Source organism: Coregonus clupeaformis, chromosome 1 (assembly GCF_020615455.1).
Source record: "Coregonus clupeaformis isolate EN_2021a chromosome 1, ASM2061545v1, whole genome shotgun sequence".
Lineage (NCBI taxonomy): Eukaryota > Metazoa > Chordata > Actinopteri > Salmoniformes > Salmonidae > Coregonus > Coregonus clupeaformis.
In genome coordinates this window covers 36,299,529-36,318,126 of record NC_059192.1, presented here as the reverse complement: position 1 = coordinate 36,318,126, position 18,598 = coordinate 36,299,529, and the positions used below count along the sequence as shown (strand labels likewise).

At 44.2% G+C, this 18,598-nt stretch overlaps 1 protein-coding gene and 1 pseudogene across 4 annotated transcripts; one reads left to right on the top strand and one right to left on the bottom strand.

The window, feature by feature from the left end:
• Positions 1-1,719: 1,719 nt before the first annotated feature.
• On the bottom strand, positions 1,720-11,735 carry LOC121584969 (annotated as a pseudogene).
• dcun1d3 (defective in cullin neddylation 1 domain containing 3) lies at positions 6,870-18,598 on the top strand. Of its 4 annotated transcripts, none has more exons than XM_041878126.2 (4): positions 6,870-7,751; positions 11,114-11,199; positions 11,723-12,293; positions 18,008-18,598. In XM_041878126.2, the coding sequence occupies exons 3-4, from the start codon at positions 11,833-11,835 to the stop codon at positions 18,549-18,551; spliced, it is 1,005 nt and encodes a 334-aa protein (XP_041734060.1). In that variant the 5' UTR covers positions 6,870-7,751; positions 11,114-11,199; positions 11,723-11,832; the 3' UTR covers positions 18,552-18,598. The 4 variants fall into 4 exon arrangements, with proteins under 4 accessions (XP_041734060.1, XP_045076927.1, XP_045076924.1 ...); XM_045220992.1 differs by lacking the exon at positions 6,870-7,751 and adding an exon at positions 8,004-8,241; XM_045220989.1 differs by lacking the exon at positions 6,870-7,751 and adding an exon at positions 8,004-8,536.

Sequence of the window (18,598 nt, the reverse complement as noted above, 5' to 3'; positions counted from 1 at the left end):
GCACTGATGTTGGGCAATAAGGCCTGGCTCGCAGTCGGCATTCCAATTCATCCCAAAGGTGTTCGATGGGGTTGAGGTCAGGGCTCTGTGCAGGCCAGTCAAGTTCTTCCACACGGATCTCGACAAACCATTTCTGTATGGACCTCGCTTTGTGCACTGAGGCATTGTCATGCTGAAACAGGAAAGGACCTTCCCCAAACTGTTACCACAAAGTTGGACGCACAGAATCGTCTAGAATGTCATTGTATGCTGTAGCGTTAGAATTTCCCTTCACTGGAACTAAGGGGCTTATCCCCAACCATGAAAAACAGCCCCAGACCATTATTCCTCCTCCACCAAACTTTACAGTTGGCATTATGCATTGGGGCAGGTAGCGTTCTCCTGGCATCCACCAAACCCAGATTTGTCAGTCGGACTGCCAGACGGTGAAGCGTGATTCATCACTCCAAAGAATGTGTTTCCACTGCTCCAGAGTCCAATGGCGGCGAGTTTTACACCACTCCAGCTGACGCTTGCCATTGCGCATGGTGATCTTAGGCTTGTGTGTGGCTGCTCGGCCATGGAAACCAATTTCATGAAGCTCCCGACTAACAGTTCTTGTGATGACCTTGCTTCCAGAGGCAGTTTGGAACTCGGTAGTAAGTGTTGCAACCGAGGACAGATGATATTTACGCGCTACGTGCTTCAGCGTTCCCGTTCTGTGAGCTTGTGTGGCCTACCACTTTACGGCTGAGCCGTTGTTGCGCCTAGATGTTTCCACTTCACAATAACAGCACTTACAGTTGACCGGGGCAGCTCTAGCAGGGCAGAAATATGACGAACTTACTTGTTGGAAAGGTGGCATCCTATGATGGTACCACGTTGAAAGTCATGGAGCTCATCAGTAAGGCCATTATACTGCCAATGTTTGTCTATGGAGATTGCATGGCTGTGTGCTCGATTTTAAACACCTGTCAGCAACGGGTGTGGCTGAAATAGTCAAATCCACTAATTTGAAGGGGTGTCCACATACTTTTGTATACATAGTATATGTGTGTCTGTCTGTTCCATGGTGTACTTTACAACATGACCATATATCATTTTTGTGGTTGCACATGAAATCGAATCAAAGTTTTACCTTTAAAACGTGAAAGCCGCTAAATGTGCGGCTTTTCTTTTAAGAGAGTAGCCTACTAATCTTTAACTGGTGATAGTAAGACATTGTTCCTATCAGTTAAATCTAACAGTTGATCAACTGAAGGTGGTGGTAAATGAATAAAACCTTTGTTGTGTGTATGCAGTCTAATGCACTTTACTCAATAAATCCTTATGTCTATTTTTCAACCTGACTGAGATTTCATCGGACTTTTTTGTAATTCCTTGAAAGAATGAATGCAGAGGAGTGGTGCTTTTCAAAACTCTATTTATTTAAATAATAAATAAATTCAAAATAGTATCATAAATCTTTATGTCTACTTATCTTACAGGACAGACAATACTGACATCCACATAAAAGCTTTTGTCAGCAATCACATGCATAAATATACTTGGTACAGTATACTGTTGCATATACATCATGGATTGGATGCTACAGTGCAGTTTACAATGAAATGTGATTGATGAACATTGATGTGCATGATGAACATTGGAAATAAATATAAAAGATGGATTTTTGTCATCTCCAGCAGTAGTCATATCAACTCAACTCCTGAGATCAGCCAATGACTCTCCTCCTGTCCTTGGTAACATGAACCCTTCACAAGAATATAGAGTTCATCTAGTATCAGCTGTATTCGTCATGTGACTGTAAGTAAACTGGCTTGGCCTGCTTCCTCACGCGTTGCTGTGCTTTCAGCTTCCTGCCTTTCTGGGTTGCCAGTCCCATTATAGGCAGGTAGATCTGCAATGAAGGGTATACAACCTAAATAAAACCATTACATTAGACAATAGTGAAATTACACAATAGTGCCTGAGATATATAAACATTTGTTCTGGTTTAGATGTCTGTCACTTACAGGTCTTGGATAGGGATTCCTGTAATGAAGACCTGTGAATCAGAGTGGGGAAAAACATCACTCAGATTCTCACACCAAAGCCTTTAAGTGTGAACACTGAACAGTGTCTGATTTATCCAGAGATTATATTACTAAAATAATTTGAAAATGTCAACCAGGCTTTTCTTGACACACACCAATTTCTATCCTTGCCTCACATTCTTCTATGCACTTCTTTATTGATTCCTGATCTGTCAACTGAAAGGGATACACAGAACAACATATTAACCAAACAGATTAAGATGATACCGAGCTACAGCAGACAAACTTTTGGTCTATCGTTTTACCTGTTGGTTCTGTCTGAAGAGGGTCTGGGCCTCCTGGACAATGTACCTTCTCTCGCTCTCAGTGTCTTGTGGGAGTGTGGACTGCCAGCCCCGGCGATCCGAAATACCCTCATATACAGTGACAGGACCTGGGGCCTGTTGCACAAAACTAGGATAAGGGATTAAGCCAGGATATCTTGGTGATCCTGGCTCAATTGATCCGTAATCCGGTTGCACTAAAGATGGATAGGGGGCAGGAGGATATGTTATGGTATAAATTACCATGGAGATTTATTCTGTGGAGCTAGCCTGCTCCAGACCAGGCTAAATTCCAGGATCTATTTAATCTCATCCCTAATGTCAGTCAGCAGTCACCACAAATGGAAACCAATAGTTATTTCACTGCTCACTATACATTGTTATCACATATAACTAGACCCACTGTCATTATTTAAACGTTTGTGATCATTAATTTCAATGATTTTGGATAAAAATGATTTTTAGATGATGTTGCTATCATTAGATAATTTACAGTTTCCCATAGACTATAAGGCTATATATAAAATGATAGAATATTAGGGCCACAGAGGGAAAAAAACACAAGTCATAATATTGTAACCAGTTGTTTTAAAGGAGGACAGTTGTTAAAATGACAGATGTGGGGCATTTCGTGAAATTGTACTTCAGTATGGTTTCATAAACAAAGACATGCTGATGTGCCAGAATATTAAGTATCACATTGTCATAAGTATCAAAACTGTAAAAACAATATGTAGCTTTTCTGAAGAAAGAACCAGCCTCATAAATTTATGACTTTATCCTTTTTCTTCAGTGTGGCCCTAGTACTCGGTCATATAAACAAATACACATTCCATATGAATATAAAAACACAATGTGTAACATTATGTTCCTTTATTGAATAAGGACAAAACAAAGCAGGTAAACCATCAGCTCCTTTCGAAACTGAAGTCACAGTGACTCTACAAGATGGAAAGCACAGAATCCAAGCATATTATACGAAATGATACATACACATTCAAAGGTCTGTATATAACACACCCTGCATGTCTGCACACTAAAATAAATGCAGGACAAATCCATACACATCAACTGAACAGACAAATGAATGGATGCAGTAGCCTCCCCTGCAGCCTTGTATTACACACAGTATACCGCACAAACATCATAAGAGGCCAAATTCAGAAAAAACGAACCCCAAAAAACCCAAATTCCTCTGCCACCGCAGGACATATTTAACCAAAATTGAAAGCACACATACTAACTAAAATAATTCAACACATATTGGTCCCCTCAGCAGCCGACCACTGTCGTCATCAGGGAAGATTGCCGGATTGTCCCAGTCCATGGCTGGTGGCACTCTGGGGGCCCTCTCCTTCCTCAGGCAGGCCACATTGTGGAGGACAGCACAAGCCACAGTAATATCACATGCCCTAACAGGGCTGACCCCTTAATTTGTGAAGGCAGTGAAAGCGTGCCTTCAGGAGGCCAAAGGTCATTTCAACTCTGGCCCTGGTCCTGGCATGGGCATGGTTGTAGGCCTGCTGTGCTTCCTGGGGGTCTGTGAAAGGTGTCAGGAGAAAAGGCTGGCAGCCATACCCCCTGTCTCCCAGCAACACACCAGAGAATTCACCTGTCAACACAAAATCTCATCATTACTACCTCATAAACACAGTGATATTCTTGACACAGCCATGATGGTTATAAATAGGGGTTGTGTGGCTTACCTTGTGATAGGCACTGATAGATTTCAGAGGCCCGAAAGATTCTGGAGTCATGGACTGAGCCAGGCCATTTTGCCACAACATTGCTGATCACACAGTCAGCATTGCAGACCATCTGAAATCATAAGATGAGGAATATTACACCAATCAATGCACATCACTGGCAATGCAGAGTGTTCGTCAATGGACAATATCAAAAAGTTATGTTCACCTGAACATTAATGCTGTGAAAGGATTTCCTATTCACAAAATCGGCCTCATGGGCACCTGAGGGGGCTTTTATCCTTATGTGTGTGCAGTCCACTGCACCAATGACATTGGGGAAACCTGTCACACAAAGTAATGAGTATCCTACTATGTGTTAACAGTTGTCCTGTAATTTGTAGATCCTCTTACCTGCAATCCTATAGAACTCCTCTTTGATGTCACAGAGTCTTCTGTGGCCAGGGAAGGAGATGAAGACATCTGCTAATGCTTTGATAGCCAGACACACACTCCTTATTGTGCGGCAAATTGTGGCCTTGTTCAGCTGTTCTGCATCCCCCACTGAGTACAGGAAGGCTCCACTAGCAAAAAAGCGCAAGGCCACACAAACCATTTGCTCCACACTCAGTGCATGGCTCCGTGCAGTGCGGTGCTTAATCCTGGGACCCAGTAGTCTGCATAGATACCTGATGCCATCTGCAGAAAACCTGTATCTTTCATATAGATGGTCATCAGGGGAAGGCCAGTGGGTCCAACCGGTCCCTGAAGACCCTTTCTCGCCTGAAGGCTCTCCTCAGCACAAGTGCTTCTTCATCCACCACATCTCGCACGAATGGGCATGCCATTGTCAGAGCAGAAAGGAACACACAATTTTGGGCCTTCATATAGGCTAGTGGCCACACCTGGTGCTGGGGGGGTGGGCAAAAGAGGGCGATGCCTTATAACGATGACTTGGTTGTACTGATTGCTGGGAAAATAAAAAAACTTAGAAAGATGCCACCGTCCTGTGTGCTCACAATAAGAGCTCATATGTCATGGCTCACTTGACTTTACGAGAATATACCTAATTTTTATTTTGAGCTGTGTCATCTTCTTGGAGCTGGGGGAGGAAAGAAAAATAATGATTAATACATTTGTGTTACAGTTAGCATACAGTGTACATATCTCACCTCCCTCTCAAGTTTTTTTATTTCAAGGTCCAGTTTCCTAATTGTCCTCTTTTTTATTTCGGACTCCAGTGCAAGATTTTCCATCTTTTTCTTCTTGTACTGAATGTCTATGTCTGCCAGTTCTATTTGGCGCCGGAGGTGGTTGCCATACAACTTTCTGATAGCTTGTGAGCTCTGTGAACACAATACAATTAGCGCAGCTGGAATTTGGCAGGATGTGGTGTCCTTTTATTAATACGCACTATGTTGCCAGGCTGGTTTTCCCACTGTATAGCATCTGGGTCCTGTAAAAGAAATTAGATTTTTTGATTTTGATGAGGACTCCTCACCATTGTAGAGTAAATAGTACTTTCACAGTCTTAACATGATACCTCATGCCTTCTGGAATCCAGAGAGATGGTCTCCTCCTCATCATCGTCTCCATCATGTGCTGTTGCTGCTGCACTGGGGCCTTCACCCTATCACATTTAAATCGGATTCATATTGAAGCTAGTAGACAAGACATGCCAGGCCTACAGTATGCCTTTGATGGAGTACTCACTGGATCAGCATCGTCTGGTGCTTGTGCTGGTGGCTCTAACAGGAACACAGTGCTGCCAGACACTGCAAGGCAATAGGTAAACCAAAGTCAGACAGTCCAAATTGATTCAATATGAATGTGGTTGTATCCCATGTAGAGATGGAAGGACATACCTTGAATGAAGCGGGTGGCATCTTGGGAGGAACCTATGCTCGTCTCTTTCCCCCAGGGATCCCCTCTAAGACGGGCCTGCCTTTATTTAGCTCCAAGGCCATGTCCTCTGCTGGGGTAAGGTCAGCCTTTGGTGACCCACCACCCGTGCCTTGTCTGTGGGTATTCTTTTTCACTGCTAAAACAGTACAGACAATTGTGAGCAGGCACCTTCTGGGTACAATATATGCTTGTGCTTTGTTAAATATTAGTCAGGGACCATACCATTCTGCAGAATGTTCTTGTATTTGATTTTGACCTGCTGCCATGTCCGTTTTGGCCCGTTCATGTTTAATCTACACACACACACACACACACACACACACACACACACACACACACACACACACACACACACACATTTAATGGAGTCACACTGCAAAAAATTACTTGGTATTTTTGTCTTGTTTTCAGTAAAAATATAAAAAAATTATCATAGCTTTATACAGTGTGATGGAGTTACTTTACACAATTTCACTCATATCTGCAGTGCATTTCAATTAAAAATTTAACCGTTTCATAATTACAGTACAACTGCATTTTTGGAGATGTGAATTAAATATTTGAATTGTAATTGTGATGTTTCAGCGGAGCGGTGAGTGTGTAATTGTGCACTACTTACGCATTCAGGCGGTCTGCAATACTTTGCCACGCTTTTTCTCTTTGCTTTATCACTGTGGCGGTGTTGCCTTTCTTCTTAATTATATCTTTTACCTCCTCGTATGCCTCCATGAGGATTTGTGCTTCCGACGGGGAAAAGTACGCGGCTCTAGTTGCCATGGTAAATCAGTTAATCTGTGATCTGTGGCGGGGTCTATTTGAGTGAGCCGTGAGCGCGCACCTATCCAGGATTGGTTTCACCTGGCTTAATGAATCCGTGTCTGCTCATCCTGGCTTGGTCTTTGTGCAACCAATTAAGCCTGGACGCACATGTTTTGGCTTCATTGAGCTCAGCTGAGTCATTTATCCCGGATGTCTTAATTCTACTTTTGTGCAACAGGCCCCTGATTACGTGTGGCTGTTGTCATTTGGTCTGAAAACAATACAAAGCAGGGAATATAAAAAATATATGCAAGGAGTAAGTTGCCCTATATAACGAACACCAGACTCAACCAAAGGATCCAGAGTACCACAAAAGACTGGGGGCCCCGTTTGAATTGATATAATCTCTGATCAAACATAATTGGATAGGTGAAAACATATACATTTAGAATATATATGGCGGTTGGTGAAAGTAAAGATTCCATTACATTGCTTTAAAACAGAGGTAGGTTTAGTGCTGGAAATGTGGGAAAATAATACATGTACGTGCATGTTTCAATAAACCATTAGGTGGCGATATAACATCTGAAATGAAGTAATATTAGCAGAGACTAGATAGTTCTTATTATACCTCAATGGACTAGATAGCTGCCAGCTTCTTATTTTCCCGAGTTCCCAATTACCTTGAATGCACTGAAGTCAGAGATTTCCGAGTTCCTAGTAGTTATCTAGGTATCTAATGCCACGTTCAAAACAACTGGGAGCTCGGAACTCCAACATTTCCGACTTCAGTGCGTTCATAACATCTGGAAATTACGACCTCCGACTGGGAAAAATCGATTTGAACGGTCATCCATCTTTCTAGAGCTCAGACTTTCCGACCTGAAGATCACTGACGTGATGATTTACCTCGTATTTTTCCGAGTTCCCAGTTGTTTTGAACGCGGCATAATGGGGTCAGTGCGTCACACTTCTGAACATGGGCAAACGTGAGCTAGCAGGTTAACAAGCCAAAGTACCTGGCTAATGACACGCTTATCGTTCATTTAATAGGAACGTCTAAGGTAGGAATATCTAACGGTGTATGTTTACATTGCAATAACACCATGTCATAATGCTGATTTACCGAATAGTAGTATTATCTGGCATTTGTTACTTGACCAACCTGCTGTGCTGTTAGCTTTTTAATAACATGTCGCATAGAAATGACGATTAAATTGACGTAATTTAAGAGGTGTGTTCGCAGCAATCAGTGTTGCAAAGTCGCTGCGAAACAATTAAATAGTCAATTTTTCATTCACTTTTCAAAGCCCTTCAAGTTCAACCCCAAAGACTATTTCACCAAATATTACATTAATGTTGATTCATGTTTGTTGGGTTTTAGCTGTATTAGTCAGGTTGCCAGCCACTACAATTTTGAACTAAATCTAAACAGGGGAGCCAATCCGTGCAGATCAGTGGATAGCATAGTTGCTAGCTGTCTCTGGTGCTCTGTGGGGAGGAAGTGATGCAGGGAAAACCACTCAATGACTAAAGGGGAAACACAAAGAAACTGTAAGCCTTTCGTACTGGTTCATCCGACTTTTTTGATTTAGTAGTCAATTTAAAGTAAAAGTCAGTCGTTTAGGGCGGTTGTTTGCAAACCAGGTGCATTCTTATCAGGCAAAAGTCAACTGAAACGCTCGTTTTTGTTTATGATGCTGACTAGCTACCAGCATTAGCTTAGCTGGCTAGCTTTTTTAGCTAAGTGGGGCTGTTTGTGTCGTTGTGTCCTAAGTTCGCTATTTGTTTCACTGATATTATTGGAGTGATGTACGTGATTTTCTCGACAATCAACTATTTTTAAAAGGTAACGTTACTTCTCTTGTTCGTGCTCTAAAATTGTTTCTAGTTTCATGGCATAAGTTACTAGATTGCTAACTTTACAGATAACTAGCTAGCTACATGATGACGTGCCAGCTTGCCAGTCGGCAGCTAGGTATGATGATGAAGGGGAAGTATAACCAGCCACAAACGAGGCTATATTATTACCAGGGAACTTAGCTGATTTATTTGTTAGACAGTCATGTTGATTAGGTTGCCATGTTGTTAGCTGGTCAAACTAAAATAAACGGGTTAAGTTAGCCAACGTTCAGATGCTAACTAGAACTGCCCAGCTGAGCTAGCTACCAAGTTTAAAGATTATTGTTGGCAGTGTTACTTTGATAAATGGGTTGGTAACTAAATAGTTAGTTAGATAGTTAACTTAGCTAGATATTGCCCTCAATATATACATGCCAGATGTGTTCCTAGTCAGCTAGCTACAACAATAAAGTCCATCATATTAGAATTGGGTGAACGTGGTTGAAAGCACTGCAGGCTTTCCAGGAGGTGTTTTGCCTGTACATGTCCACGGAAGTTTCATTCCTCATGAATAGTTTCAATAAATGTGATTAGGGACTGTTCTCTTGTTGCTAAGTGTTTCATCATCAAATCAAGAAAGACAGGCAAAAAATAAAACACAAACTAGTTGAACAAGAATGGTAGTACAGTAGTTGGCTTATGAATCTTGCAACAGCCGGAACCATCATGAATTCCTCATTGAGTCACAGAATATTTCAAATGTAATGTACCAGTCAAAAGTTTGGAGACACCAACTCATTCAAGGGTTTTTCTTTATTTTACTATTTTCTACATTGTAGAATAACAGTGAAGACATCAACACTATGAAATAACACATATGGAATTATGTAGTAACCAGAAAAGTGTTAAACAAATCAAAATATATTTTATATTTGAGATTCTTAAAAGTAGCCACCCTTTGCCTTGATGACAGCTTTGCACACTCTTGGCATTCTCTCAACCAGCTTCATGAGGTAGTCACCTGGAATGTTTCAATTAACAGGTGTGCCTTGTTAAAAGTTAATTTGTGGAATTTCTTTCCTCCTTAATGTGTTTGAGCCAATCAGTTGTGTTGTGACAAGGTATGGGTGGTATACAGAAGATAGCCCAATTTGGTAAAAGACAAAGTCCATATTATGTCAAGAACAGCTCAAATAAGGAAAGAGAAACAACAGTCCTTCATTACTTTAAAACATGAAGGTCAGTCAATGCGGAAAATGTCAAGAACGTTTCTTCAAGTGCAGTCGCAAAAACCATCAAGCGCTATGATGAAACTGGCTCTCATGAGGACCACCACAGGAAAGGAAGACCCAGAGTTACTTCTGCTGCAGAGGATAAGTTCATTAGATTTACCAGCCTCAGAAATTGCAGCCCAAATAAATGCTTCACAGAGTTCAAGTAACAGACACATCTCAACATCAACTGTTCAGAGGAGACTGCGTGAATCAGGCCTCATGGCTGTATTGCTGCAAAGAAACCAATACTAAAGGACACAATAAGAAAAAGAGACTTGCTTGGGCCAAGAAATGCGAGCAATGGACATTAGACTGGTGGAAATCTGTCCTTTGGTCTGATGAGTCCAAATTTGAGATTTTTGGTTCCAATAGCTGTGTCTTTGTGAGATGCAGAGTAGGTGAACGGATGATCTCCGCATGTGTGGTTCCCACCGTGAAGCATGGAGGAGGAGGTGTGATGGTGTGGGAGTGCTTTGCTGGTGACACTGTCAGTGATTTATTTAGAATTTAAGGCACACTTAACCAGCATGGCTACCACAGCATTCTGCAGTGATACGCCATCCCACCTGGTTTGCACTTAGTGGAACTATCATTTGTTTTTCAACAGGACAATGGCCCAACACACCTCCAGGCTGTGTAAGGGCTATTTGACCAAGAAGGAGAGTGATGGAAGTGCTGCATCAGATGACCTGGCCTCCACAATCACCAGACCTCAACCCAATTGAGATGGTTTGGGATGAGTTGGACCGCAGAGTGAAGGAAAAGCAGCCAACAAGTGCTTGGCATATGTGGGAACTCCTTCAAGACTGTTGGAAAAGCATTCCAGGTGAAGCTGGTTGAGAGAATGCCAAGTGTGTGCAAAGCTGTCATCAAGGCAAAGCGTGGCTACTTTGAAGAATATACTTTTTTGGTTACTACATGATTCCATATGTGTTATTTCATAGTTTTGATGTCTTCACTATTTTTCTAACATGTAGAAAATAGTAAAGAATAAAGAAAAACCCTTGAATGAGTAGGTGTGTCCAAACCTTTGACTGGTACTGTAGGCCTATGTAATTAAAAGGTATCTCAGAAAGGAGAGGGCGAAGGCATATTTATCTCTATAGTTTGCTGCTTTCAATTAAAAGTAGTAAATCCTTGACACAAGGCTACCCTGCTGTGGAAATACTCTGCAATATGTAGTAAATTACTGCTTTCTCGATCTGAAATTACAAATTCACAACAAGTTCATAGACTGAATCTACATGTGGGCAAATTATACCCCTGTATCACATTATGCTTATGGTGACAAGATGCTGTGTGTCTTTCAGCATTGCGGATGTCAAGGTCACCACGATGGAGCAGAAAAAGATGACACCTTCATCTAGAGTGATAAAGGCATTCTGAGGAAGTGTCTGTAAGTACTTATTATCAGAACCAACCCATTTCTTAGCTATCGCCGAGCTATTCAGGTAGCGTATTGTGCAGGCTGGTAGTATGTATGATCCGGACCACTTACATTAAAATCTTGTGGTTTCTAAGGTAACCAACATCTTGTTGTAGCTGTATTTTAGTCAGGGTCTCTATGGTAACCCATGCTGTATTAGGCTCTTCTCTATAAGTACTTATTCAGCCCTCTAGTTTAATTTGAACCCTCCTCTCCATGGTACAGTACCAGCTTCAAAGCTTCTATGGTCCCTGGGCCAGGCTTTAAAAAACTGCCAGACACTCCACCCTTCTTCGTTGGTGATGTAGCCTACTTGTATGGTCTTCATATGATTTTCTTACTTTAGCATTTAGCAGTTGTCTTCTCTAGTAATTATTACCTCCGTGTTGTGGCTTTTGACCCTTTGTGACTAACGGCTTTGTTGATTCAGTGACTCATTGTCACTGTTGTTGTTGACCCTGTGTGACTGTGTTGGACTCCTCCTCTGTTCCAGGGCCCAAGGGCATGTTGAGACGTCTCACCAGGCCAGAGCAGAGGCGTCTTGGTGGGGCAGACGGGGCCTGAAGGAGGGGAGGACAGACTGGGAGGACCAGAGAGAGAGACATGGGCCAGTGCGTCACCAAGTGTAAGAACCCATCGTCCTCGCTCGGCAGCAAGAGTGGCGACAAGGAGCCAGGGTCCAAATCCCACCACAAGAAAGGTGGGGGCACGGGAGGAGGAGGGCACAAGGAGGAGTCCGGCACCGTGTGCAGCAAGGCCTCCAGCGAGCTCATGTTCAACGGCACCAAGACCGCCGTGGAGGTTACCGTGGAGACCACGGTGATCCCTGCGTCGGCCATGATGGGGGACCTGAGGAAGGAGGACCGCTCGGTGGCGGATGGGGAGGGGCCGTCCTTGCCGCGCATCGAGGAGCTCTTCTGCTGCTACAAGGACCCGCAGGAGGATGCCATCTTGGAGGAGGGCATGGAGAGGTTCTGCAACGACCTGTGCGTGGACCCCGCCGAGTTCCGCGTGCTGGTCCTCGCCTGGAAGTTCCAGGCGGCCACGATGTGCAAGTTTACAAGGTGAGAGATGGGTTGGGGATGGGATCGGAAGGGGTGGGGATGAGCCAGACAATGCTTCATCAATGTGTTGATGCCTGATATTCAGAAAACAACATGTTCTGAGAAGATTCCTCAAGTCATGTATTGGTCCAAAAGAGGCCATATTAGCCTATAATATTGATTAGCATGGCCGATCCAATGCCTGATGTTAAACCTCTAACCAAATTCTAAAATGGCTACTGCTGCCCTGCACTGTCTGTTCTAGGCTAGCTTCCCCTCTCACTGTGCAGTGTTTCATTTAACATTTGTCTGGCTGGCCACCCCACCCCCACTTCTCTCAGCTTTCAGCAGCTCTGCAGGGCACTTGCTAGCTGACAGGTTGGGGGCACACAGGAAATAGAGTAAGGCTCAGACGGTCTTTCTCTGATTGTCTATTGCTCAGATGATTTTGTCTTCTCAATTCTCATGTAATCTTGTACCTAGTCTGAAGATTGGACCTATTACCATCATTTGACTTATTAACAAATGTTCTCTTCTGAGCTACCTAGAGCCAGAAACGTTTAAATGTTTACTGTTGCTTTGCTGTTCACGCCAAGTCTGATTTAATATCTGCTGTATAAAACGGGTTAGAAAAGCAAGGCATATCAGAGGACATATCTGGCTGAAGTGACAGCAGAACAATGTGACAGGATGTGGTTAAGTTACTCAAATCAAATGTTATTCGTCACATGCTTGGTAAACAACAGGTTTAGACTAACAGTGAAATGCTAACTTACAGGCCGTTCCCAACAACGCAGAGAGAAGAAAATAGAGAAATAATAGAAAAGTAAAACGCTTAATAATAAAAGTAATAATAGTTACACAATGAGTAACGATAACTTGGCTATATACAAGGGGTACCAGTACCGAGTCGATGTGCAGGGGTACAACGTCATTGAGGTAGATATGTACATATAACTAGGAATAAAGTGTCAGATAGTAAACAGTAGCAGCGTATGTGATGAGGCAAGAGTTAGTGCAAAAAGGGTCAATGCGGATAGCTTGGGTAGCTATTTGGTTAACTATTAAACTATTTAGCAGTCTTATGGCTTGGGGGTAAAATATGTTCAGGGTCCTGTTGGTTCCAGACTTGGTGCATCGGTACCGCTAGCTATGCGGTAGCAGAGAGAGCAGTCTACGACTTGGGTGGATGGAGTCTTTGACACATGTTAGGGCCTTCCTCTGACACCGCCTGGTATAGAGGTCCTGGATGGCAGGGAGCTCGGCCCCAGTGATGTACTGGGCCGTACGCACTACTCTCTGTAGCGCCATGCGTTCGGATGCCAAGCAGTTGCCATGAAAAGCGGTGATGCAGCCAGTCAAGATGCTCTCAATGGTGTAGCTGTAGAAGGGCCCATGCCAAATCTTTTCAGCCTCCTGAGGGGGAAGAGGCATTGTCCTGCCCTCTCCACGACTGTGTTGGTGTGTTTGGACACACCAACACTTGAAACTCAAGTGAATGTGAATGGGGGTGTGCTCAGCCCTCTGTTTCCTGTAGTCCACAATCAGCTCCTTTGTCTTGCTGACGTTGAGGGAGATGTTGTTTTCCTGGCACCACGCTGCCAGGTCTCTGACCTCCTCCCTATAGGCTGTCTCATCGTTGTCGGTGATCAGGCCTACCGTGTCGTCGGCAAACTTAATGATGGTGTTGGAGTCGTGCTTGGCCACGCAGTCGTGGGTGAACAGGGAGTACAGGAGGGGACTAAGCGCGCACCCCTGAGGGGCCCCTGTGTTGAGGGTCAGCGTGGCGGATGTGTTGTTGCCTACCCTCACCACCTGGGGGCGTCCCGTCAGGAAGTCCAGGATCCAGTTGCAGAGGGGGGTGTTCAGTCCAAGGGTCCTTAGCTTCATGATGAGCACTATGGTGTTGAACGCTGAGCTGTAGTCAATTAACAGCATTCTCACGTAGGTGTTCTTTTTGTCCAGGTGGGGAAGGGCAGTGTGTAGTGCAATACACTTTGCACAATTATTAGGCAAGTTGTATGTTTGAGGATTAATTGTATTATTGAACAACTACAGTGCTCTCGGTCAATCCAAAATGTTAATAAACCTCAAACCTGAATATTTAAGAAAGTAAAAGTGAGGTTTTGGCTTTCTTTGGAGAATATCTATGTGTGCACAATTATTGGGCAACTATTAGTGTGCAGAATTATTATGCAACTAAATGAAAAATGAAAAGTTCCCCATCTCATATGTTTATTTTCATCTGTTAAAGTGAGAATAATAAACAAACAACAAAACATTTACAAATAAACATTTCTGACATAAAAATAAAAAAATCAGTGACCAATATAGCCACCCTTCTTTTCAATAACAGTCATAAGCCTTCCATCCATGGAGTCTGTCAGTTTCTTGATCTGTTAACGATCAACTTTTTGTGCAGCAGCAACCACAGCCTCCCAGACACTGGTCAGAGAGGTGTACTGTTTTCCTTCACCGTAAATCGACTGTTTTAAGAAGGGACCACAAGTTCTCAATAGGGGTTAGGTCAGGTGAGGAAGGGGGACATGTCATTTTTCTTTCATCTTTAAGGCCTTTACAGGATAGCCACGCAGTGGAGTACTTCGATGCATGCGATGGAGCATTGTCCTGCATAAAAATCATGATCTTCTTGAAAGATGCAGACTTTTTCCTGTACCACTGCTTGAAGAAAGTGTCTTCTAAAAACTGGCAGTAGGTTAGGGAGTTGAGTTTGAGTCCATCTTCAAACTGAAAAGGTCCAACTAGCTTATCTTTAATAATACCAGCCCATACCAGTACCCCATCTCCACCTTGCTGGCGTCTGAGTCGAAGTGGAGCTCTGTGCCCGTTACTGATCCAGCCACGGGCCCATCCATCTGGTCCGTCAAGAGTCACTCTCATCTCATCAGTCCATAAAACCTAGAAAAATCTGTCTTCAGATATTTCTTGGCCCAGTCTTGACGTTTCAACTTATGTGTCTTGTTCAGTGGTGGTCGGGTTTCAGCCTTCCTTACCTTGGCCAAGTCTCTGAGCACTGAACACCTTGTACTTCTGGGCAGTCCAGGTAGGTTGCAGTTCTAGAATATGACAGCACTGGAGGATAATGGGTTCCTGGTAGCTTCATGTTTGATTCTTCTCAAATCTTTGGCAGTTAATTAGTCTTCTTTTCTCAACACGGTTCTTGCGACCCTGTTGACTATTTGCAACAAAACGTTTGATGGCTCTGTGATCACGCCCCAATATCTTAGCAATTTCAAGAGTGCTGCATCCCTCTGACATACTTTTTACAATTTTTGACTTTTCAGAGTCAGTTAAATCTATTTTTTGGCCCATTTTGCCTGAGGAAAAGAAGCTGCCTAATAATGATGCACACCTTCATATAGGGTGTTGATCTCCTTAGCCCACACCCTCCCTCATTACACAAATTACACATCACCTGATATGCTTAAATCCAATAAGCATTCCAGTTTATACAGCTTGGAGTTGGGAAATATGCATAATAATGATGATGATATGGTCAAAATACTGACTTGCCTAATAATTTTGCACACATTGTAGAGACTGTCATCTGTGAACCTATTGGGGTGGTATGCAAATTGGAGTGGGTCCAGGGCAGGGCTCTCCAACCCTGTTCCTGGAAAGCTACCCTCCTGCAGGTTTTCGCCCCAACCTCAGTTGTAATTAACCTGATTCAGATTATCAACCAGTTAATTATTAGAATCAGGTGTGCTAGATTATTGTTGGAGCAAAAACCTACAGGACGGTAGCTCTCTAGGAACCGGGTTGGAAAGCCCTGGTCAAGGGTGTTTGGGATGGTGATGTTGATGTGAGCCATGACCAGCCTTTCAAAGCATTTCATGGCTACAGATGTGAGTGCTACAGGGCGATATTCATTTAGACAGGTTACCTTGGCATTCTTGGGCACAGGGACTATGGTGGTCTGCTTAAAACTGAGGTATTACAGACTGGGTCAGGGAGAGGTTGAGAAACGTCAGTGAAGACACTTACCAACTGGTCAGCGCATGCTCTGACTACATGCCCTGGTAATCCATCTGGCCCTGCGGCCTTGTCAATGCTAGCCTGTTTAAAGGCTAACGTCGGCTACGGGGAGCATGGTCACACAGTCGTCCGGAACAGCTGGTGCTCTTACGCGTGGTTCAGTGTTGCTTTCCTCGAAGTGAGCATAGAAGGCATTTAGCTCGCCTGACGAGCATCAGAGCCGGTGTAGTAGGATTCAATCTTAGTCCTGTATTGACGCTTTGCCTGTTTGATGGTTCGTTATAGGGTGTAGCAGGATTTCTTATAAGCATCCGGGTTAGTGTCCTGCTCCTTGAAAGCGGCAGCTCTACCCTTTAGCTCAGTGTGGATGTTGCCTGTAATCCATGGCTTCTGGTTGGGGTATGTACGTACGGTCACTGTGGGGACGAAGTCGTCGATGCACTTATTAGTTAAGCCGGTGACTGATGTGGTAAACTCCTCAATGCCATCGGATGAGTCCCGGAACATATTCCAGACTGTGCTAGCGAAACAGTCCTGTAGCTTAGCATCTGCTTCATTGGACCACTTCCGTATTGAGCGCGTCACTGGTACTTCTTGTTTTTGCTTGTAAGCAGGAGTCAGGAGGATAGAGTTATGGTCTGATTTGCCTAAAGGATGGCAAGAGAAAGCTTTGTATGCATCTCTGTGTGTGGAGTAAAGGTGAGTTTTTTTCGCCTCTAGTTGCACAGGTGACATGCTGGTAGAAATGAGGTAAGACTGATTTCAGTTTTCCTGCATTAAAGTCACTGGCCACTAGGAGCGCCACCTCTGGATGAGCATTTTCTTGTTTGCTTAAAGCCCTGTACAGCTCGTTGAGTGCGGTCTTAGTGCCAGCATCAGTTTGTGGTGGTAAATAGACAGCTACGAAAAATATAGATGAAAACTCTCTTGGTAAATAGTATGGTCTACAGTTTATGAGGTATTCTAACTCCGGTGAACAGAACCTCGAGACTTCCTTAATATTAGAGATTGAGCACCAGCTGTAGTTAACAGAGAGAGATCCCACCCCCCTGAGCTTACACAACGCTGCCGTTCTGTCCTGCCGATGCATAGAAAAACCAACTAGAATATTGTCCTTGTTCAGCCAAGTTTCCTTGAAACATAGGATATTACAGTTCTTCAGGTCCTGTTGATAGGATAGTCTTGAACGGAGGTCGTCCAGTTTGTTCTCCGGTGATTCTACATTCGCCAGTAGAACAGAGGATAGAGGCGGATTATTTACTCGCTGCCGTAGTTTCATCAGGGTGCCCGCACGTCAGCCTCTATATCGCAGTCTCTTTCTCTTCCGCGTGTTGGGATTCAGGCCTGGTCAGGTGTGAGCAGTGTGTCCGGGGTGAGTAGGAGCCCGTAAAATGGCCGCTATACATCAAGGGGGCATCTTACCCTTTCTCTACCTGTGCTGCAAAGCGTGCTTATCTTTATCATACTGATGAGGTCGAGAGACTTTAGAAGGCACAGATATTTCTTTGTTTACTTTACCTGACTTATTTATGTTGAGCCCTATGTAATGTTTATCAGAGTCGCAAGGTAAGAGTTTCCCAACTAAGCTATTGACTTGAAATTGTCCAAGTTGTCATTGTAGCTGAAAATGTAAGAAACTGACATGTTTCACTCCATATGGCTCATTGCCCTGAGTCAAAGGTTGACATTATGTTGCGGTCTGTAACTCAGCCCGGTTTCTCCCCGCCTGTCTGTAGGAAGGAGTTTGTGGACGGATGCAGGGCGATCCAGGCGGACAGTCTGGAGGGCATCTGCTCCCGGTTCACCTGCATGCTGCTGGAGGCACAGGGCGAGGAGAGCTTCAAGGACCTGTACCGCTTCACCTTCCAGTTCGGCCTGGACGCCGAGGAGGGCCAGCGCTCGCTGCAGCGCGACATCGCCATCGCTCTGTGGCGCCTGGTCTTCACGCAGGACATGCCAGCCATCCTTGAGCACTGGCTGGACTTCCTGGGCGAGAACCCGTCGGGCGTGCGGGGCATCTCGCGGGACACCTGGAACATGTTCCTCAACTTCACACAGGCCATCGGGCCGGACCTGAGCAACTACAGCGAGGACGAGGCCTGGCCCAGCCTCTTCGACACCTTTGTGGAGTGGGAGATGGAGCGCAGGAAAAAGGAGGAGCAGGAGGATCAGAGGGCAGAAGAGGAGAGGGGATGCACTGAGACCGAGGGCTCTCCCTCTAGCACAGACAGACTTGAAACAGAGGGCGAATGGGGCTCACAGACCTGGGTGGGCCACTGACTATGGAAATCTGGGAAGGAAGGAAGGTCGGGGTGGGTGGGTGGGTG

What these genes read in the sequence shown, in the direction of transcription:
- dcun1d3 (XM_041878126.2), top strand. Translation starts at nt 11,833, where the DNA reads ATGGGCCAGTGCGTCACCAAGTGTAAGAACCCATCGTCCTCGCTCGGC. An exon ending in ACGATGTGCAAGTTTACAAG is followed by an intron (nt 12,294 to 18,007) that starts GTGAGAGATGGG and finishes GCCTGTCTGTAG; the next exon opens with GAAGGAGTTTGTGGACGGAT.